Source organism: Lacerta agilis, chromosome 17 (genome assembly GCF_009819535.1).
Source record: "Lacerta agilis isolate rLacAgi1 chromosome 17, rLacAgi1.pri, whole genome shotgun sequence".
NCBI classification, from domain to species: domain Eukaryota; kingdom Metazoa; phylum Chordata; class Lepidosauria; order Squamata; family Lacertidae; genus Lacerta; species Lacerta agilis.
The window spans coordinates 12,987,522-13,008,325 of record NC_046328.1 but is presented as its reverse complement, the minus strand read 5'-3'; the positions used below and the strand labels follow the sequence as shown (position 1 = coordinate 13,008,325).

Here is a 20,804-nt window from a genome sequence, read left to right as displayed (position 1 = left end):
GTTCTCTGCATCCGATTCCGTTTAGCTAAATGATTTGGGGTGGGGGAAGACTCTATGTTCCCAACACAATGCCACCCCGCTTTGCAAAAAAGAAGTAAGCATTGAGAACATGAAACGTCTTTGCTGGCTTCCTAGTTTCCAGGAGATTAAAACAATACTCACCTTACCATATCAACAGCGGAGCTCAGCTTGGAAGCCTGCCAAAAATATTTTGTTTAGAGGGATAACTGAGGACACCATTTCGTAGTCCGATTCCAATAGTTCACAGGTGAAAACAGGGATGCACTTGGAACACTGATCAATTTTGTTCATAATTTAATGAGAAAGTACCCAATTCACACTTCTCAAATTATTATTATTATTATTATTATTACCCTTCATCCGAAGATCACAGGGCAGTTTACAATGTAAAAATGCAAACATACATACCATAATAGCAAACAAAAACAGTGGCCCCCCCCTACAGTATCACATGATTTCAGACTCCAGCTCTTCCCTTCCATTTCAAATATACAGACGGAAACACAGCTACCCTTTGAAATTCACCCTTCTCTGAATTTCGCAGTGCAGTTCTCCAACCAAAGAAAATGCATATGTTCAGGGGCAAATGTGGCTAAAAATGCATATTTTGGTGAAAATTACATACAGATGCATGTCATTTTCCCAATTATGGGAAATTGTTCATAAACACTTTGGGAAAAACTCCATTCAGATACGTAAATGTGAGAGCAAGTCGCACTAAAATGTTGATGAATGTATATGAGGACTTAAAAAAATGATTCACAGACCAATGCTGAATTTAAGATTGGAAGAATGAGGGCAGGCGCCACCACCGAGAAGACCCGCCAGTTCCTAATTATTGCCCACTCCTGAGGCCCAAATCTTCTATCCAATCAGAGTTCTTTCTTTCCTGTTCCATTTCCTCCTTATTTTCCCTGAAGAGGTGGTTATTATTATTATTATTATTATTATTATTATTATTATTATTATTATTATTATTATTTTAAGTGTGCCCTTTCTAGAGATGGGTGGATCTTTCATTTCTGGGCCACATTAAAAGCATTATGTAGCTTCTCCAAAGCATTCAGGGAGCTACAGTTCCCAGGAGTTGTTAGGAGGTCCCTATTCCCCTCACAGAGCTACAGTACTCAGAGTGGCTTAACGATCAATCCCTCTTCCTAGGGAACTCTGGGAATTGTAGCCCTAGAAGGGGAACAGGTGTTCTCCTAACAACTCCTAGCATCCGTAGCAAACTACGGCTCCCAGAATTCTTTGGGGGAAGCAATGACTGCTTAAAGGGGTATTCGGACGCTTGTTTGTATTTTGTGTTTTTATGCTGTGAACCGCTCCAAGATCTTCGGGTGAAGAGCAGCATACAATTTTAATAAATAAATCTTAAAAGTATACTGTGAGTGTGGCTACTCTCATTTTCTCAATATTCATCTCGGGGATGGAATCTGTGAGCACTTTTGGTACCCACAATGCCCCCCCCCACAAGTGGCTTTGACCCCGGGCATTGTGGGAAATGAAAACAGTGGCGCCTGCAGTTCCTTTCAGCGACCAGCAGCCCTGTTTAGGGAAGTTTTTAATGTTTGGTGTTTTATCGTGTTTTTGATATTCCGTTGGGAGCCGCTCAGTGTGGCTGGGGAAACCCAGCCAGATGGGCAGGGTATAAATATTATTATTATTATTATTATTATTATTATTATTATTATTATTATTATTATTATTATTATTATTATCTGGCTAGGGGGAGCATACCAGGGGTCCCATCAAACTGTCCTTTGCCAAGGGGTCCCTGGGTCATCGGTATGAGGAAAGGGAAGCAGCGGTCATCTCAGCCGCTCTCCCTCTGAGTTTGTCCATGCTCTCAGGAGTGAATCTGTTTCTAAACCAACAAGGTGCTGCTAGCGTGGTTTCTAGCTTCCTGACTCTTTTATTCACTGGCAGAGACCATTGCTTGGTAATCGAGCTGAGTTGTGACTGGACTAATCTCCCTGGAGATCAGGGGTGGCTTACTGATGGCGTTCCCTCTCCTCCCCCAAATCCCTCATTCCAACCGCGCTGTGTGAACATCAACAAGAGACGGATTTCTTTGCAACAGACACTCTCCAAAAGGCAGGGGCGGCGCAGAGACTTCCATAGGAGCCAACTCCCAGGAGCCAAGGTCCCTTCGGGTGCCTAATAAATATCTGAGGGGGTCATGCTTGAGGCTTTATGTTATTGTTGTCCTGGTTGCTATCATCATCATCATCATCATCATCATCATCATCATCATCATCATATCACTACTACTACCCTAATTTAAGGGACACAGGTGGTGTGCTGTGGTCAGTGGTTCGAATTCCTGTGACAAAGTGAGTGCCTGTTGCTCTGTCCCAGCTCCCGTTGCTCTGTCCCAGCTCCTGCCAACCTAGCAGTTCAAAAGCACGCCAGAGCAAGTAGATAAATAGGTACCACTGCAGCGGGAAGGTAAATGGTGTTTTCCGTGCACTCTGGTTTCTGTCACGGTGTCCTGTTGTGCCAGAAGCGGTTTAGTCCTGCTGGCCACATGACCCAGAAAGCTGTCTGTGGGCAAACTCCGGCTTCCTCAGCCTGAAAGTGAGATGGGCGCCACAACCCCACAGTCGCCTTTGACTGGACTTAACCGTCCAGGGGTCCTTCACCTTTTTCTGCCCTGATTATCTAGGGTGGGTTACAACCATTTAAAAATTCCAACAAAGATAGTGACAAGGCTAGGGTGGGTGCTGAAAACACGTGTCTCAGGTGTCAGGCCTTGGTAAAGAGGGGAAAGTGCCAGGCATGCCTCTGTGGGGAGGGAACGGCCACAAGGATGCTCTCTCATGGGCCACCCACCCCCAAGAAAACCCTGAGGGTGGTGAAATCACCAAGAAGGCCGCTTCTGACAAACCTGAACACCCAATAGGTTGTGAAGGAAGTAGTTTTTTGGGGGGAGAGTTCCTAAGTGAAGACCTAATGCAAACACCTTGGATTGGGCCCAGAAAAGAACGGGAAACCAAGGCAACTGTTTTAAAACAGGAATTAAATGTGTTCTCAAGTGTTGTGGGGATTAAATGGGGAGGCGTAGATCCATGGATAGAATCATAGAATTGGAATTCAAATGGTGTGCGTGTGCCACATCTTGCGATCGATTCTGCAGGGTGGGGGCCAACCTGACCCCCCCATATTTTATTCAAGTGGGCACCCCTGGAGACTTCCCTAAGAAGCTGCCTCAAGCCGTGTCAGACTCATGAGTCCGTCCAACTGTGTGTTGTCTCCACTGACTGGCAGCAGCTGCACAAGCTTTTGAGATACGAGCCTTAGCTGGAGATGGCGAGGATTGAACTCGGGACCTTCTGCATGGAAAGCGGATGATCTATCACTGAGCCACGATCCTTCCTCTAAAAATAAAGCAAGATTCTAGCCCTCGTGGTTCCAAAGCAAGCGCTGAATTTTAAAAGACCCAGGTATGAAATCCTGGAGAGGCACTGCCAATCAGTGTAGACCAGTGTTTTTCAACCTTTTTTGGGCAAAGGCACACATGTTTCATGAAAAAAATCACGAGGCACACCACCATTAGAAAATGTTAAAAAATTTAACTCTGTGCCTATATTGACTATAATATAAAGTAATTCTCTTGAATAGGAATCAAATAAACAAATTTTCCCACGGCACACCAGGCAACATCTCGCGGCACACTAGTGTGCCGTGGAACAGTGGTTGAAAAACACTGGTGTAGACAATACTGGCCGACTCAGCAGGTATTCAAAGGCATATTCCGTCTGACATGACCGGGTTAGTTGGTGTCGACCATTGTTATAATTTTATACTTGTAAAACCAAATAAAAAATATTCCAAAATATTGTAGGGCATCTCCACGCACGCGCACACACACAATCAGATCCTCTTCCTGCCGCATGTCGTAAGGCTGTGTGAGCTCCAAACTGGCCTCGCTGCCTTTCTGTTGACGGTAAACCTGGACTCTCCGCATCAATGTGGGAAGCCATGTGTGAGAACGGAGGTGCCAGCCCTATTCAGGACCATTCACAAGCTTGGCCGGAGGCTTCCGATTGGCCAGGGAAGGGGGCCGGTAAATGGGAGGGAGAGGATTTGGGTTTTAGGGTGAGTCGATTGCTGGGCTGAGAACGGTGCGCTACAAACCGACTGCATCTATTCCACAGTTCTGTGCTGAAAGCTTGGGACCACTGAATGCAATCAAGGTATACTTAGAGAGAAGACTTAATTGAAATTTATAGACTTCAGTTAAGCCCTGTTCATTAATTTCAGTGGGTCTACTGTGCAACTTAGGCCCCATCCACAGTACACATTTGAAGCTAGATCATACAACTTTAAACAATCATGGCTTCCCACCCCTACCCCCCAAGGACCTTGGGAACTGTAGTTTCTTTAAAATGCCGACTTGCTCGCAAATTTATTGACACCTGCATGAATTATTGTAGCCAGGAAGTGGAAGGGGCAAGCAGAATATAAAATGGAAGAATGGTATATGGCTATTAATGAAAAATTAACATGCGCCCTTAAGGTAAGGCGGGGAATATGCAGGAGAAATTATTCTGAGGAGATATGGAGGGTATTTGTGGAATTTATACTGTTAAAACAGAAAGGGGGTCAAACCATTGCAAGGGGTGTTGAAATTTTGGGAAGTTGGATAGTTATAATTGAATGGTCTTGGTGGTGGGGTGCACATTATTATTATTTGTTTATTATTATTACTTTGTCAAAATGAAATAAACAAACAAACAAAAAATGCTGAGTTAGGAGACCCCCTATTCCCCTCAGAGCTGCAATCCCCAGAGTAGTTTAACCATCAGTCCCTCTCCCCAGGGAACTTTGGGAATTGTAGTTCTGTGACAAGAATAGCAGTTTCTGAACAGCCCTTAACAAACGATAGCTCCCTGGATCCTTTGAGGGAAGCCACAACTGTTTGAAATGGTATGATATTGCTCTGAATGTGTTTAAGTATAGGTAGGGCCTTAACCAACATGTTTTGTCCCAGCAGGGGTGATTTTATCTTCTCTCAGGTCTTTGGCGAATTAAACAACCCATGGCTTTTTAATTTTTGGGAGGCGGGGTATTGTTTTTGTTTGTTACTATGGTACGTATTTTTGTGTTTTTATAAAGTAAACCACTCTGTGATCCTAAGATGAAGTTAAGAAATAATAACAATAACAATAATAATAAGATGTTGATGATGATGATGATGATGATGATGTCTAAGGTCAGCAGAGAATCCCAAATGTGATAGGGTTAGCTGACTTTGTTTTGAAGTAAATGAAGTCATCCATGTTACTGTCTGTAGAGGGACATCTCCACAGGCCATTAAGTTCAGATTCTAAAATTATCTAAGTGCTCCCAGCTATGAGTGATCTACCGTGATCCCAAGCTGTGAAGAGCTTTAAAAATATTATTTGTTTGCTTGTTTGTTTATTAAATGAGGCCCCCTCCTTTAATACGACGACCCAGCAAGGTAGGCTAGGCTGAGATGCAGCGACTGGCCTCCAAGGTGAGCTTCATGGCCAAGTAGGGATACAAACCCTGGTCTCCCAAGGTCCTAGAACTGACGCTGTGACCACTACACCACATGGCTACACGGGAACCAGGCAGGGGGTGGATGTATATGCTAATTTTGTTTTCTGTTTCTTATAAATTAAGTCCCCCATACCTGAGTGAGAATTCATCCCAATAAACCCATTTTTTCACGAGCCAGTTCCCACAACGAAATGCATTTTTATACATCTATTTTCTCTAAGAGATGCAGTTTAACACACGCTTTCCCCTAACATACATGTTTCTGGATACTGTATGTTGTTTGGTTGGGGAACCGCACTACAAAATTCAAGGAAATGCGAATTCGGACAGATCACTGTCATTTGTTTCAGGCTGCGTTTTGGGAGTGCGAATTTGGACATTTCGTATTAAAATTTGTCCTGAACTGAATGCCTCCCCCATCTCTAGCACCAGGACACGTTGGAGATTCCCCCTTCTGGAATCTGTTCTGCCTGAGAAGCATCCACAGCTTCCTGAAGGTCGAAGGGCGCATTGCACAGCCACCGAGAGACATCCCTCTGCTGTCATCCCTTCTCACCCAGAAGTGCCAACTCACCCGAGATCTGGCAGACGGAGTGATAATCCTCGCAGCAATCCCCGGTTTTCTCGCAGTAGGTGTCACAGTAACACGGCGTTCTCCTCGGAGAGAAATCGGAGCAATCGTTATTCCGGCCCGGGCAGCATTTGTGGGCCTCTCGGTCGCCGCATCCACCCTCGGCGAGGCCGTGCACCAGAAGCCACACGGAGAAGACTAGATAGTACCCCACACCGGTTCCCGGTTCCTTCATGACTGTAGCTTTGGCTTGCCTTCCCTACAAAACCGGCTGCTAGGAATCGCCGAGTGTGGATGACCTTTCGTCACCACAAGTCACACCGGACGGCCTTCAACAGCTCTCCAGACGTTTCGCCCGGTTTCTCCTTCTCTTTCGCACTCGCTCCCGCTCCAAAGCCAGGGCCTCCACAGAGGGAATGGGCTCCCCAGGCAAAAGGATTAAAGTGCCATGATCTCCCACGACGGAAGCGACTGGGTGGAAGCCTCAAACTTCTCATCTACCCGGCCGACGGAAGATGCCTCTTTAAAGAGACCGGCGGCATTGGCAAGCGGTCCTCAGTGACTGAGCATTGGCATGTGGGTCGCTGGAGAGATTTTTGCTGCTTGAAGAGAAGTCTCTTTTCCTTTCCCCTTTCATGGACGGGTGGGTGGCAGCAAAAGCTGTCACCGCTCAACTGGGCTTCGAACTGGTGGTGGCCTTTTATACAAGAAACAACATCGAACGGGTGTTGTTCCCAATGCACACAAGGGGATTGGCTGGACATTTACCACCCCTTCCAAAAAAAAAAAAAAGTTATTCCCCTCCTTTCAGTTCATGTGTAAAAGTTTCTCCTGGGTCATAAAGCCAGATTCTCTAAGAATCTGGAAATACTTTTTTTTAAAAAAAGGCAAAAGACCCTCATGGTGATTTATATATGCATATTCCAGGCAACCTGCTTATTGACTCTTCTTCTTTGCAGGGAGATTAGATGACATTGGGTAATTAATTAGCATTCTTTCCAATTTGTTTGCGGGGAGGTTACATGCTGTTGCGTTATTGTCTTCTCGATTATAATGGATGTATGTAGGGGGGTTTGCTTGTTTTCTTTGTTTTTTGGAAGTCACTGTGAGTTGCCGCGGCAAGAAAAAAAAGCGACTAGTAAATTGAAATAATAATAATGCTGCAACAAAGTTTGCATTATCTCACCCTTTTCAGATCCCCGTCACCTTCCATATCACAAAAGTCTTATCTTAACTCGAATTTCATTCCCTAGGAAGAGGGATTGATTGAATGGTAACTTGTACGTGTGTGTGTGTGTTTTAAAAAGTGTGTCCTCTCTACAGATGGGTAGATCTATCAATCAGTTTTGGGTCTCATTCACATGTGACCCCCCGAGCAAGACATCTGAAGGCAGGCCTGTTTCGGGAAGTTTTTATTTTTTGATGTTTGATCGTGATTTTCATACTCTGTTGGGAGCCGCCCAGAATGGGTTGGGCAACCCAGAGCGATGGGTGGCATACAGACAACAACAACATTGAAAGCATTATTATACCACTGTAAACTGTCATGGCTTCCCCCAAAGAATTCTGGGAGCTGTGGTTTAGCGAAGGTGCTGAGAGTTGTTAGGAGACCCGTTCCCCAACAGAGCTACAATTTGCAAAGTAGCTTAATGATTGACCCTTCTTCCCAGGGAACTCTGGAAATTGTAGCCCTGGGACTAGATGGAGGTCTCTTAGCAACTCTCATCACCCTCAATAAACCACAGCTCCCAGATTTGTTTGGAGGAAGCCATGACTTTTAAAGTGGTATTGTGTGAATGTGGCGGAGTTGTCCCTATTGAGTGTTTCAGTGGCTGGGAACATCAGAGGCTTCTGGTTCCTTGTTCTTTACCGTGCAAGTCTTGGTGTCCTCTCCTTGTTCGCTGAACCCATTGCGATATCGACTGTGGGTGACTGCCTGACCTTGCCCCCAGATCAAATTTAGGCCTAGACGGATTCTATGGGCTTGGTTGGACTGTACAGCCCTGCCCCCAATGGTGAGCATTTTGGTGAGAGCCTGTTTGGACTGAAGATACAGTGGTAACTTGGTTCCTGAATGGCTTAGTTGCCGAACAAATCAGCTCCCGAACCCGGAAGTAAGTGTTCCGGTTTGCGAACGTTTTTTGGAAGCCGAACGTGTTTTGACTGTCAGCATTGTTTCCGGGGTCAATCAGCCAATTGGCTTTTGAACATTTTGGAAGTCGAACGGACTTCCAAAACGGATTGAGTTCGGGAACCAAGGTACCACTGTACTCTGTGGAGCACAACACATTCCCACACCTCCCAGAAGCAAACAAAAGTCAAGAGCGCTCTTAAGAGGTGGTTCGCAACCTAGCAGAACCACCTTTGTCACCGGGGTCTGGTAGGGACCCCAAGATCTCCTGCAATGCTTTTGCAAAGTTTTTTGCAGATAAAGTCGCTCAGATTCAGAAGGAGGTAGACTCCACCGTGGGAGCAGGGCCGGGGCGGGAGAGTGTTAGAGCCCTGTCTAGTCATGTTTCATGGGATCAATTCCAATCTGTTACCTCCGAGGATGTGGACAGGCTGCTTGGACGAGTGAAACCGACCACCTGTCTCCTAGATCCTTGCCCATCCTGGCTTATAAAAGCTAGCCGGGAAGGGCTGGGCGATGGGCTCTGCGCGGTGATGAATGCTTCCCTCTGCGAGGGAATCTTTCCAGACCCACTGAAAGAGGCGGTCATTAAACCGCTTCTTAAAAAAACATCTCTAGACCCGGCCAATATGGCCAACTATCGCCCAGTCTCAAATCTACCATTCTTGGGCAAGGTGATTGAGCGGGTGGTTGCTGAACAACTCCAAGCACGCCTGGAAGATGCGGACCATTTGGATCCCTTCCAATCAGGATTCAGGCCTCATCATGGGACTGAAACTGCCTTGGTCGCGCTGGTAGATGATCTCCGGCGGGCTAGGGACAAAGGTGAGAGCTGTTTCCTGGTTCTGCTGGATCTCTCAGCGGCCTTTGACACCATCGACCATAACATCCTTCTGGACCGGCTAGAGGGGTTGGGAGCTGGGGGCACTGTTATACAGTGGTTCCGCTCTTTCCTCCTGGGCCGTGTTCAGAAAGTGGTGGTGGGGGATGAGTGTTCAGACCCCTGGGCTCTCACTTGTGGGGTGCCTCAGGGTTCTGTCCTCTCCCCCATGCTTTTTAATATCTATATGAAGCCGCTGGGAGAGATCATCAGGGGGTTTGGGTTGGGTGTTCATCAATATGCAGATGACACCCAGCTCTACCTCTCTTTTAAATCAGAACCAGTGAAGGCGGTGAAGGTCCTGTGTGAGTGCCTGGAGGCTGTTGGAGGATGGATGGCGGCTAACAGATTGAGGTTGAATCCTGACAAGACAGAAGTACTGTTTTTGGGGGACAGGAGGCGGGCGGGTGTGGGGGACTCCCTGGTCCTGAATGGGGTAACTGTGCCCCTGAAGGACCAGGTGCGCAGCCTGGGAGTCATTTTGGACTCACAGCTGTCCATGGAAGCGCAGGTTAATTCTGTGTCCAGGGCGGCTATCTACCAGCTCCATCTGGTACGCAGGCTGAGACCCTACCTGCCCGCAGACTATCTTGTCAGAGTGGTGCATACTCTGGTTATCTCCCGCTTGGACTACTGCAATGCGCTCTACGTGGGGCTACCTTTGAAGGTGACCCGGAAACTGCAATTAATCCAGAATGCAGCAGCTAGACCGGTGACTGGGAGTGGCCGCCGGGACCACATAACACCGGTCCTGAGAGATCTGCATTGGCTCCCAGTACGTTTCCGAGCACAATTCAAAGTGTTGGTGTTGACCTTTAAAGCCCTAAACGGCCTCGGTCCTGTATACCTGAAGGAGCGTCTCCACCCCCATCATTCAGCCCGGACACTGAGATCCAGCGCCGAGGGCCTTCTGGCGGTTCCCTCACTGCGAGAAGCAAAACTACAGGGAACCAGGCAGAGGGCCTTCTCGGTAGTGGCGCCCGCCCTGTGGAACGCCCTCCCGTCAGAAGTCAAGGGAATAAACAACTACCTGACATTCAGAAAACACCTAAAGGCAGCCCTGTTTAGGGAAGTTTTTAATTTGTGACTCTGTATTGTATTTTGGTATTTGTTGGAGGCCGCCCAGAGTGGCTGGGGAGACCCGGCCAGATGGGCGGGGTATAAATAATAATAATAATAATAATAATAATAATAATAATAATAATTATTATTATTATTATTATTATTATTATTATTATTATAAGAGCTGCCAAGAAACAGCAGTTAGGAGAGAGTGCTCTTGCACCTGTGTCCCACTTGTTGGCTTCTTCGAGGCACCTGGTTGGTCAAAGGCAAGAACAGGATGTTGGTGTCGATGGGCCTTTGGCCTGATCGCCGGAAAAGTTCTTCTGATCTTAATCATGATGTGTGTTAGGGCTGGGCAGTATATCATCCCAAACCAGTTTCAAGTCTATCTCATGATATTGGTTTCGTAATTTTTGACTTGGCAATGTATTGCAAATCATGGTGTGTGTGTGCACGTGCTATGCAAAAATCACAATGTGGGAAAAACCGTGAAGCCAGTCATTGCTCTACATAACTCCATCCTTATTTCAGACACTGTGATATGTCAGTAAGTACATCACAATGTTTAGCTGGGAGACATATCACAGATGTTTAGCTGGTGATACATCACAGAGTTGAAAACCAGCTCCATCCTTATTTCAGACATCGTGATATATCAGCATCTCATGATGTTTAGCTGGTGATATATCGCGATGCTGAAAACCAGATTATTGCCCAGTCTTAGTCACAGTGGCTTGGCTTTGCCCTTCACCGTTGGAGACAGGAATGCTTCTGAATACCAGAAGGAAGAGGGTTCTTGTGCTTGGGCCCTGCTTGCGGGTTTCCCATGGGCATCTGGGCCACCGTGATGCTGGGCTAGAAGGGTCATTGGCCTGATCCTGCAGCCTCTTACGTTTGTGTGCATGTGCAAAGATTGAGGAGCAGGCATTCATTGCCCGCTTGAGGAGCAGGAATTCCTCCTGCAAGGCAGGGAGAGGAAGCAGGTGCCGTGCCCTTCCAAGTGAACACACAAATTGCCAAGCGACTCACTAAAACAGGCAACTTTGGCTTTATTGGTCAGCGTCCTTGCCGCAGGGCTGAGAAGTTCCCAAACCATTCTGGTGTCAGGCTGCCGGTGCAGACAGTGAATTAAAATAAAAACAAAACAAATAAAACCATCCAATTCAGAAATCCTCGGTCTGTGTAAAAAAAACACCAAAAAAACCCCACGCACCCCACAAGCAACAAAATCCCCATCCCAATGCATCACCTGCCTTTGCTTGCCACACGGTCAGCACAAAAACATAGCCTGGACACCTGTTATCCAAGCCTGTAGGGCAGTTAAGAGTCTAGATGTTGGTTGGCTACAACTCCCTATCATCCCTGGCCATTGGCCATGCTTGCTGGGGTTGAGGTTCACCAATATCTGGAAGCCCAAAGGTTCTCCGTCCCTGCCATAGGAAGTGGAGCCGTCTACAACAGCACACCTCCATAAATGGTTGGGGTGCACATGTGTGGAAATGCGGGCAGGGAAACAGCCAGGATCCCCATTTCTGTGAGATTGAAATTATGCAGCAAATAAAGTCTACTGTAAGAAGGAGGAACCTGTAAGTTCTCCAGATGCTGCTGGAGTACAGCTGCCATCACCCGCAGTCAGGGATGATGGGAATTCTAGTACAGCAATCAGGGAAGTCTGCAGCCCCCCCCCACCTCTGATTTATCACTTGCAGCCAATATGCTCATAAAGGTATGTTTGGACAGATGAAGCTTAATTCTCATTCAAAGGGTTTCACGTGGTGGTGCAGCTCCAGCCCACAGCTTCCTCAGAGCAGGATTATCGTTTTATTAGTTTTGCAACTGGAAGGCACCTTAAAATATGTGGTGGTAGGGAAACAGACCTGCCTGTGATTTGTTCTCTAACCCTGAAGGTGCCCTCCAGCTGCCTTCAACTGAAGGTCCCATCAGACCCAGCCAGCAGTGCCAACGGTCAAGGATGATGGGAAATGTAGTCCAGCCCACACGGAGGGCAGCACACTGGCGGTCCCTGCACTAAACGCTTCCCCTGTCAACAGCTGGCTGCATTGAGTTAGCCCACAGTACATAGCTAGCAAAGACCGGAGCAAAAGGGGGGAGGGGAAGGCCCCCACGTTGTACTGAAAAAGGACGAGAGATGCACAAAATTTGGCACAGATCCGTAACGGGATTGTCGGCGAGTTTCCTTGGCACCTAGGGAAAGGTCCCTTCCTAGTACAGAAAAAAGCATAAGCGAGCGAGAGTAGTGTCCGCAAAGCCTACATGTATTCTCAAGCGAGCCATTGTGGTCTTCAAAAGGAGGGGAAAAAGGGAGGAAACTTCCAAGGAGAGAGGGAGGAGAAAAGACAATCTGAAAGGGAGCATTAGGCAGCAGAGGGGTGGTACTGCTCCCCTTGGCTCCTAACATCAGTGTCACTGCCGCTTACAGCGAGCGGGCGAGGCCACAGCGGTGCAAACACACCAGCAGAGCCAGTCTTGTGCTCCTGCAGACGCGCTTGCACCAACCTCACCCCTGCTTTGCCCACCCTTCTGGGTAAGCCTCAGCAGAGCCAGAGAAAGGGCAGGTAGGTCCCTCTGACCAGTACTCTGTTTAGGTGGGGAGTCCCTTTTCCACCTGGGACACGAGAAACTGGTTCTAGAAAGGGGCTATCACTTCTGTTTTTCATATCCCTCCCCCCCCCAAGTGAATTCTATGGAATGAGTTAATATTACAGGCTGGGTGTGTGCGTGGGAATTAATTCGACTCTCCCGACTCAGCAGAAACATTTATGGAGGTCAGGGGAGTGGGTCCCCCAACTTTGGTTCAAAAGAAGCTTTTATTAGCGCGAATAAGAAAAACACCAATCGCGACAGATCTTTGGGATGCGGACTTTAGCAGGGGGGGAAGCACAGAAGACATGAGCGTAGGGTGGGGAAGGGCGAATCATGACACCCCCACCCAGGGCTGGTGTTAGGAGTCAGCAGTGGCAGGCCACTGCCAAGGCACCCAGTACAGACTGCCCTTCCATCATCCACTGCCCCATTTCTATGGGGTGCCGGGAGAACCAGGCCCTCCTGGGGCTAGGGGTGGCCGACGCCCATTGGGACTGGAAGGGCAGAACGGCATGGAGCCCCAACAGTAGGCAGTGAATTCTAATCCGTCTGCTTGCGTCCTACAAGGATGACACAGAGAGTAAAGTTGACAGGCAGGGCTGCTACGGTTGCCTGGTTGCAAGAAGGCAGGCGGTGATGGGGTGGGGGCAAGCTGAGGTTGATGGGGGTAATTCCCCATTCACCAAAATGGACCAGCTTCCACTTCTGAGGCCATTGTACTTCGGAGCCTGTAGAGGTGGCAATTCTTCCTCCTCCTCCTCCTCTACGTCATCCAAGGAGAACCCAGATGCAGAACCAGAGGCCTTCAGCTGTTGCTGGGTTCCTAACACCCACCAGCCCCAGCTACGATGGTCCAACGGGCAGGGATGATGGGACTTGTTGTCCAGCAACACCTTTTCTAGGGACTCCCACATTTGGCAAAACCAAGAGCGAGCTGGCGAGAGAATACTATTGGAGCATGACTCATGGAATGTACTCAAGTATTTTTTTTGGGGGGGGGTGTGCATGTGTGTCATGACCTCCAAGCCTTTCTTCTCTGCTGGCAGCAACTTGGGGAAGGGGCATAGGAAGGACTGACAAACACCCAGATGTCTGATGTCCTTTCGCTACCTCTGCAAGCTTTCTGAGTTGGCACCGTCGGTCAACAATTTGCGAGATCTTCTTTGGCTGGTAAGCTGGAGCTCAATGAACTGGCAATTGCCTTCTGGTAAACAACCAGGGGCTTCTTCTTAGGTCATGTTTCAACACCAGCTTCTCAGAAAGACAGCAGAGGCACCCCAGAAGTCACTGGACTCCAAGTCCCATCAGCCAGAGCCACCATGTCCAATGGGCAGGGATGATGGGAGTTGGAGTACATCAATATTTGAAGGGCTGTACTGCCACAAGATCTGGAAGGCCATTCTTGCTCTAGATCAGAGTTTCCCAACCTTGGGTCTCTGGCTGGTTTTGGACTACAATTCCCATCATCCCTGACCACTAGTGCTGCTAGCTCGGGATGATGGGAGCTGCAGTCCAAAAAAACAGCTGGAGACACAAGTTTGGGAAACTCTGATCTAGACCAGCGATTGGGAACCTGTAAATTCATGTGTGTGTTTGTTTCTAAAAGGGAAAAAAAGCATCTTGAACTTTTATTCTAGTGGGTGTTGGGGTTGGTGCGGGGGACGGGGGTGTGGTGGGGTGGGGAAACGTTCCCTTTCTCTTTCTGATGGCCACCAGTCGAACTCGCCCCACCCCTCCACCCCGTTCCCCCAACTTTAGCAGCTGGAGATGTAGCATGAAACCACCCCGTCTCTGTTCCCCCATCCAATATGGTCACATTATCATATCATCAGTAATTAAAAAACAAGCAACAACCAGCAACACGGCCACAGTTCATTCGGATATAAATAAAACGTGTCATTGAGCTTGATATGAAGGCAGCAGGTCGGGGACGTGATCCGTATCCAGATCCCACCTGTGGAGCTGAAGGAGCCCTGGAATGCTGGCACTACTTGCCGGGTGGGCGGAGTTGTGGGTAGGGCCGCCCCCCTCGTCTGTGGTGGGTCGTGCCTTCCCCTCCCCTCCCCGCTGTTGCCTGGTGGGTGGGGAGGAGGTGGTGCCACCCTCCACGGGCACTCAGTCCGTTTTCCACACCTTGTTGAGTACCTTGACCACCTCATCGTAGATGATGAACACAATGGCCACGTCTAAGCAGACCCGGCCCAGGCGGGGGATCGTGCCCTTGTAAAACCTGCAGAGGAATGGACAGAGGGGAGGGGGTGAGAAAGGGGGCATTTCAGAGAATCCGAGCAAGCTTTGGGAAGAGTTGAGCCAAGCAAGAGACAGTCTGGTACAGCGGTTAGAGCCATCTGTCCGAGAAACAAGCAAGGAAGCTTGGGCCTCCCCTCCCTCAACCGCCACCAGAGAGCAGAGCCCTTCCTTCAGATGGCCTCAATGGGAGAGATTGGGTGGGGGGGAGAGAAGGGTTCACTCCAACAGCTCTGCTGTGGAAGACCAGCTTCATCAGGAACCCCCTAACCCTGGACTGTGTCAGCGGGCCATTACAAGAACAACTGACTTGATGATGATGATGATGATGATGATGATGATTTATACCCAGCCACCCTGGGCGGCTCCCAACAGAATATTAAAAACACGCTAAAACATCAATCATTAAAAACTTCCCTAAACAGGGCTGCCTTCAGATGTCATCTAAAAGTCAGGTAGTTGTTTATTTCCTTGATATGGGAGGGCATTCCACAGGGCGGGCGCCACCACCAAGAAGGCCCTGGTTCCCTGTAACTTGGCTTCTCGCAGCGAGGGAACCACCACAAGGCCCTCGGAGCTGGACCTCAGTGTCCAGGCAGAACGATGGGGGTGGACACGCTCCTTCAGGTATACTGGGCCGGGGCCTTTTTTTTAGGGCTTTAAAGCTCAGCACCAGTACTTTGAATTGTGCTTGGAAACGTACAGTGGAACCCCGGGTTACGCATGCAATCCATTCTGGGTCGCCGTGCGTAACCCAAACGCACATTAAAAAAGAAAAAAGAAAAACCAGAAGTCGCGCGATTTGAGTGCTTCTGCGCATCCGGAGGTCGTGCGAGCTCCAGAAAACACTTCGGGGGGGGCGGGAGTGCGTATCCCACACGTACGCAACACGGAGCGTAAGCAACATGAGGTATGACTGTACTGGGAGCCAATGTAGGTCTTTCAGGACCGGTGCTATGTGGTCTCGGCAGCCACTCCCAGTCACCAGTCTAGTTGCCACATTCTGGATTACTTGTAGTTTCCGGGTCACCTTCAAAGGTAGCCCCACGTAGAGCGCATGGCAGTAGTCCAAGCGGGAGATAACTAGAGCATGCACCACTCTGCCCCTCTTCCCTCCCTGCCTCTTTTTCCTTGTGTGCCATGTCTTTTAGATGGTATGCCTGTGGGCAAGGGACGGTCTTGTTTTACTTGAGTACAGGCAACTCCCCATTTACATGGGGGTTACGTCCTGAAGCGCTTACCGGACTCCCTCCAAACCTCCGTGATCAAGCTCCAACTCTCTACAGGCCTCAAAGGCTCCTGAGATTGCACTTGCAAAGCTCTTGTGGGATTGCTAGATGCAGTTTCTGTAACCATTCTTGCTGTTTACGTGCTTTTTTTGGGGGGGGGGGAGTTTCCGCCCTTTTAAAAGTGCCACTTCCAGGTTCACAGCGATCCACACAGTCACTTGAATGGGGAGTTTGCCTCTATAGGCAAGCCATAAATGGGGAGTTTGCCTCTATAGGCAAGCCACGCTGGGAGCCTTTTGGGCTGAGGAGTGGAGCACAAATGCTCTAAATAACTAGATAAATATAAAACCAAGAGATACTCACGCAAGAGGTCCTTCATATTTCATGATCTGATAGGCACAGTCCCAAGTGCTCTTGTACTTGTGAGACTGCAGGCCCTGTATAAGAAGATTGGCAGGGGGAGGGAGAGATCAGGTATATATAGGGATTAATTACCTGGTGGGGAACCTCTGCTTCCTGGGCTTAATCTGCCCCTCCATTTCCAGCAAACTCCACCCACATGGACCACCTGACGTCACCTGTCAATCCTTTAGATCCGCCCTGTCACAAACCTAGGGTTGGGCTTTCCCTTTCACATGCGCCATTCCCACTCACATTTATATAAAAGAGAGCAGGTAAAATGCATTTTTAACCCTCCCCCCTTTTGCCTCTGGCCCTGCCCACCATTCAAATATGGCTCAGTTGGAAGGTTGGCCCAGTTTGAATCTGACCTACAGGCTTCCCCTGAAGAGAGGTTTGGAGATTTGGGCATACCTGCATCCTGGTCTTCACGACATCCAGTGGCGTGTTGCCAAAGACACTGGCTGCACCGGCGATTGCCCCAAACAACCCAGTGACAAGCGGGTTGATGGCTTTATTTGGATTATCTCCTAGAAGGGGAAGGAGAAGGAAGATGAGGAGGAGGAGGAGGCATGTGAGGAAGCAGAGTAGAAAACAAAGGGGTCAGGAGCCAACTCACTCCGAAATGGAAATCTGGCTTGAATTTAAAAAGTGTATGTTGTTGTTTGCATTTATCTCCCACCTTTTTCTCCAAGGAGCTCAAGGTGGCTCTCCCAATCCTTATTAAATCCCCACAACAACCTGCGAGGTAGTTTAGGCTGAGAGTAAATGATGGGCCCAAGGTCACCCAGAGAGCTTTGTGGCCCATTCAGGATTTGAACCCTGGTCTCCCAAGGTCCTAGCCCGACACTCAAACCACTAACAACACCCTGCCTCTCAGGACGATGATAATGTTGAAAATACTAATAATAAATAATTAAACTTCATTAGCTGCAATATTGCACTTAAGCGCCTCAAAGCGACTTACACAGTAAAAATAAAACAATGACATTCAAACCAGCAACAAACTAAAAACTAAAACACTGATCTGAGAACCTTTTGCGAAGCAACAAGTCCCAGCCACCTTACTCAACAGGTAAGCACAACAAAGGCCACAGATATATCAACCTATTCCCCCAGTTAAAAATCGTATGCCTGGGTAAACAAGAATGTTTTCACCTGGCACCTAAAATGACACAACACTGGTGCCAGATGTTGTCCCCTGCAGAGCAGGGAGCCAACACTGAAAAGACCCCTTTCTTCTGCTGCCACCTTCGGCACTTCCTTCACAGAGAGCACATGAAGAAGGGCCTCTGATGATGGACTCAGTTTCTGATCTGACTCACATGGGGAGAGCCAATGTTTGAGGTATTGGGAGCCACAAAAGTCTTGATAGGTCAAAACCAGCACTGAATCTCGAAAACTAATTGGCAGCCTGTTATTGGCACCACACTCTAACCAACCGAGCTACTGTATTTATAGGAAACTCCAGTTTTGTTTGTTTGTTTGTTTGTTTAAAGGTAGAGAACACTCAATCGACTCAAGAGCAGAGGAGAAGCACTGAGTTTATCTGGATCTAAAGACCTGCTTTTTGTTAAATGTGGGGTGTCTTCCACCCCACCACCACCCCTGAGTTAAGGGAATCTATTTTATTTTTAGAACACCACTTTCCCCAAAGGTGGATTTTAAAATACATTAAAAAATGAACAGGTGGGCATAATTTGTTTGGGTCTTCTGCTTGCCACTCAGCTATGCAACACTGAACAGGAAGCTGGGTGAACAGTGCCCCTTAGTGGCTCAGCTGCAAAGAACAGTATGTTATTTACATGCTATTATTTTATAACGTGCGTGGTGCTGTGGGTTAAACCACAGAGCCTAGGGCTTGCTGATCAGAAGGTCGGCGGTTCAAATCCCCGCGATGGGGTGAGCTCCCGTTGCTCGGTCCCTGCTCCTGCCCACCTAGAAGTTCGAAAGCACATCAAAGTGCAAGTAGATAAATAGGTACCGCTCCAGTGGGAAGGTAAACAGCGTTTCCGTGTGCTGCTCTGGTTCGCTAGAAGCAGCTTAGTCATGCTGGCCACATGACCCGGAAGCTGTACGCCGGCTCCCTTGGATAGTAAAGCAAGATGAGTGCCGCAACCCTAGAGTCAGACATGACTGGTCAGGGGTTCCTTTACCTTTACCTTTATTTTATATATAAAGCCACCCACTAACACTGTTCTCTGTTCCGGCATGTTGTCTACCATCTCCAACATATTTGGTTTATGTTGTTACTGTTGTCGTACTGCTATTTTACTGTTATACATGTACATATGACCTAAAATGTTTAAACTCCTAAAAAAGAAAAAGACAAAACACTGTTCTCTAAGTGGCAAGCAGCATATAAAAACATCGAATCGAATGTTTCTGCCTTGCTGGGATGTGGTCCTTGAACCCTGCTCATGACTCTTGCTTGGAAGAAGAGAAGAGGAAGAAGAGTTTGGATTTGATATACCGCTTTATCACTACCCGAAGGAGTCTCAAAGTGGCTAAGATTCTCCTTTCCCTTCCTCCCCCACAACAAACACTCTGTGAGGTGAGTGGGGCTGAGACTTCAGAGAAGTGTGACTAACCCAAGGTCGTCCAGCAGCTGCATGTGGAGGAGCGGAGACGCGAACCCGGTTCACCAGATTATGAGTCTACCGCTCTTAACCACTACACCACACTTGATGGAGGGTCGAGAAGGGGGTGCGTAGAAACTAGCTACTATACAAAGGTGAACATTCACACTGGTTGTTCAGCCTGCTTACACCTCTGGCCCACTGCTGGCATATGGCCCCTGGAGAGCTGCACAGCAGGGAATGTGGCCCTCAGGCTGAAAAATATTATCCAGCCCTACTCCAGATACGTGGGACAGAAGCTGTTGACCAGCATCAGTGCATGCTGGGAAAAGAAAACCCAGGTCTCCGCTTGGATATTATTCTTTTTACCATAGCAAAAGCCTTCAGGTTATAAGATCTGGGACACTGTTCAGATTACCACCCAGAAACAGAAAGATGATATCCGAAAAGTGGGTTCCAAATACCTTTGTACCAATTCCTGAGAGCTGTCATGACGAAAAAGCGAATAGCCTGGTTGGATCCCTGTTTCAGGACAGTCGCTGTTAAACCCTGGTAAGTTCCCCTGAAGCCTGCAGCAAAAATAGAAAGAAAAAGAAGATCAAGAGGAAGAATAAGGCAGCAGGAAAACCACACTGGTAGTAATATTTATTTATAAAAAAATATTTATAAGCCACTGACTAGTCAAGAGAATACCAGAGAAGTTCACAACAACTGTATGTAAAAACCATATGAAAAATTAAAACCAGAAATCAGCCAACTATTGTGGAAAGAGATACAGTATTATTCTTAAATGCTTGCACAAGCCTGATGGAATAGAAAAGATTTCTGCAGGCATTTAAATGCTGAAACAGAAGCTGCCTGCTGTCTGTTGGCAAGAGAGTTCCCATAAGGCTGGGCTCACGACATGAAAGCCTCGGTTCCGTGTTCCTGTCAAATAAGCCTCGCCAACTTGGGGAACAATCAACAAGGCTCCAGCAGGTGATGTCACACAGTGACTTGAGCTGGGATATGAATTCAGGTGGCCGCCGAGGTACCCAGGGACCGAAGTTGTACAGGTCTTTGTAAAAGAATACAAGAACCTTGACCCTGGCTCGGCAGTGGATGGCCAGTCAGTTACAGATGCAATGACAGATGAAGTTGAATATATGGAACTCGCTGAACTGACTGCGAAACTCCGAGACCAGAGGGAGGAAGCGGTACAAGAAGATTGGAAGAAATTTAGAGACTATATGAAAAAATGTGAAAAGATACGAGATTTGAATTGGAAATCAGCGGAAATAACGGCAACAGCATAGATTATGTTTAGAAAAAGTAGGATATAATTGTTAGAATTGCTAAGGTATATAAGAATGATATAAGTTGTTAAAGTTAGAGATAGGATGATAGAAAAATAAGGTTTAGATTAATTGTGAATGAAGATTTAAAGTTGTTATAAAGTTACTAAAGTGAATTTGTAATGAACGCAGCATAGAAGATGGGAGGAAGTCCATTAAGTAAGAATTAAATGAGTATAAGGATGCTTAGGATTTATTTGTTGTGTTTTTGGTGT

The 20,804-nt window shown here is 47.7% G+C and overlaps 2 protein-coding genes across 3 annotated transcripts in view; both read right to left on the bottom strand.

The window, feature by feature from the left end:
- The window catches only part of LOC117039172 (somatomedin-B and thrombospondin type-1 domain-containing protein-like), a 28,284-nt gene extending 21,397 nt beyond the window's left edge, over positions 1-6,887 (bottom strand). For both annotated transcript variants that reach the window (XM_033136240.1, XM_033136242.1), the window contains exon 1: positions 6,125-6,887. In XM_033136240.1, coding sequence (XP_032992131.1) covers positions 6,125-6,356 — 232 coding nt within the window. In that variant the 5' untranslated portion in view covers positions 6,357-6,887. The remainder of the gene's footprint in view (positions 1-6,124) is intronic.
- Positions 6,888-14,652: 7,765 nt separating this feature from the next.
- SLC25A1 (solute carrier family 25 member 1) overlaps positions 14,653-20,804 on the bottom strand; it is a 40,136-nt gene continuing 33,984 nt past the window's right edge. The window contains exons 6-9 of the mRNA XM_033174698.1: positions 19,720-19,824; positions 17,091-17,206; positions 16,641-16,714; positions 14,653-15,031 (exon numbers count right to left, since the gene is read on the bottom strand). Of these exons, the coding sequence (XP_033030589.1) occupies positions 14,917-15,031; positions 16,641-16,714; positions 17,091-17,206; positions 19,720-19,824 (410 nt within the window). The 3' untranslated portion in view covers positions 14,653-14,916. The remainder of the gene's footprint in view (positions 15,032-16,640; positions 16,715-17,090; positions 17,207-19,719; positions 19,825-20,804) is intronic.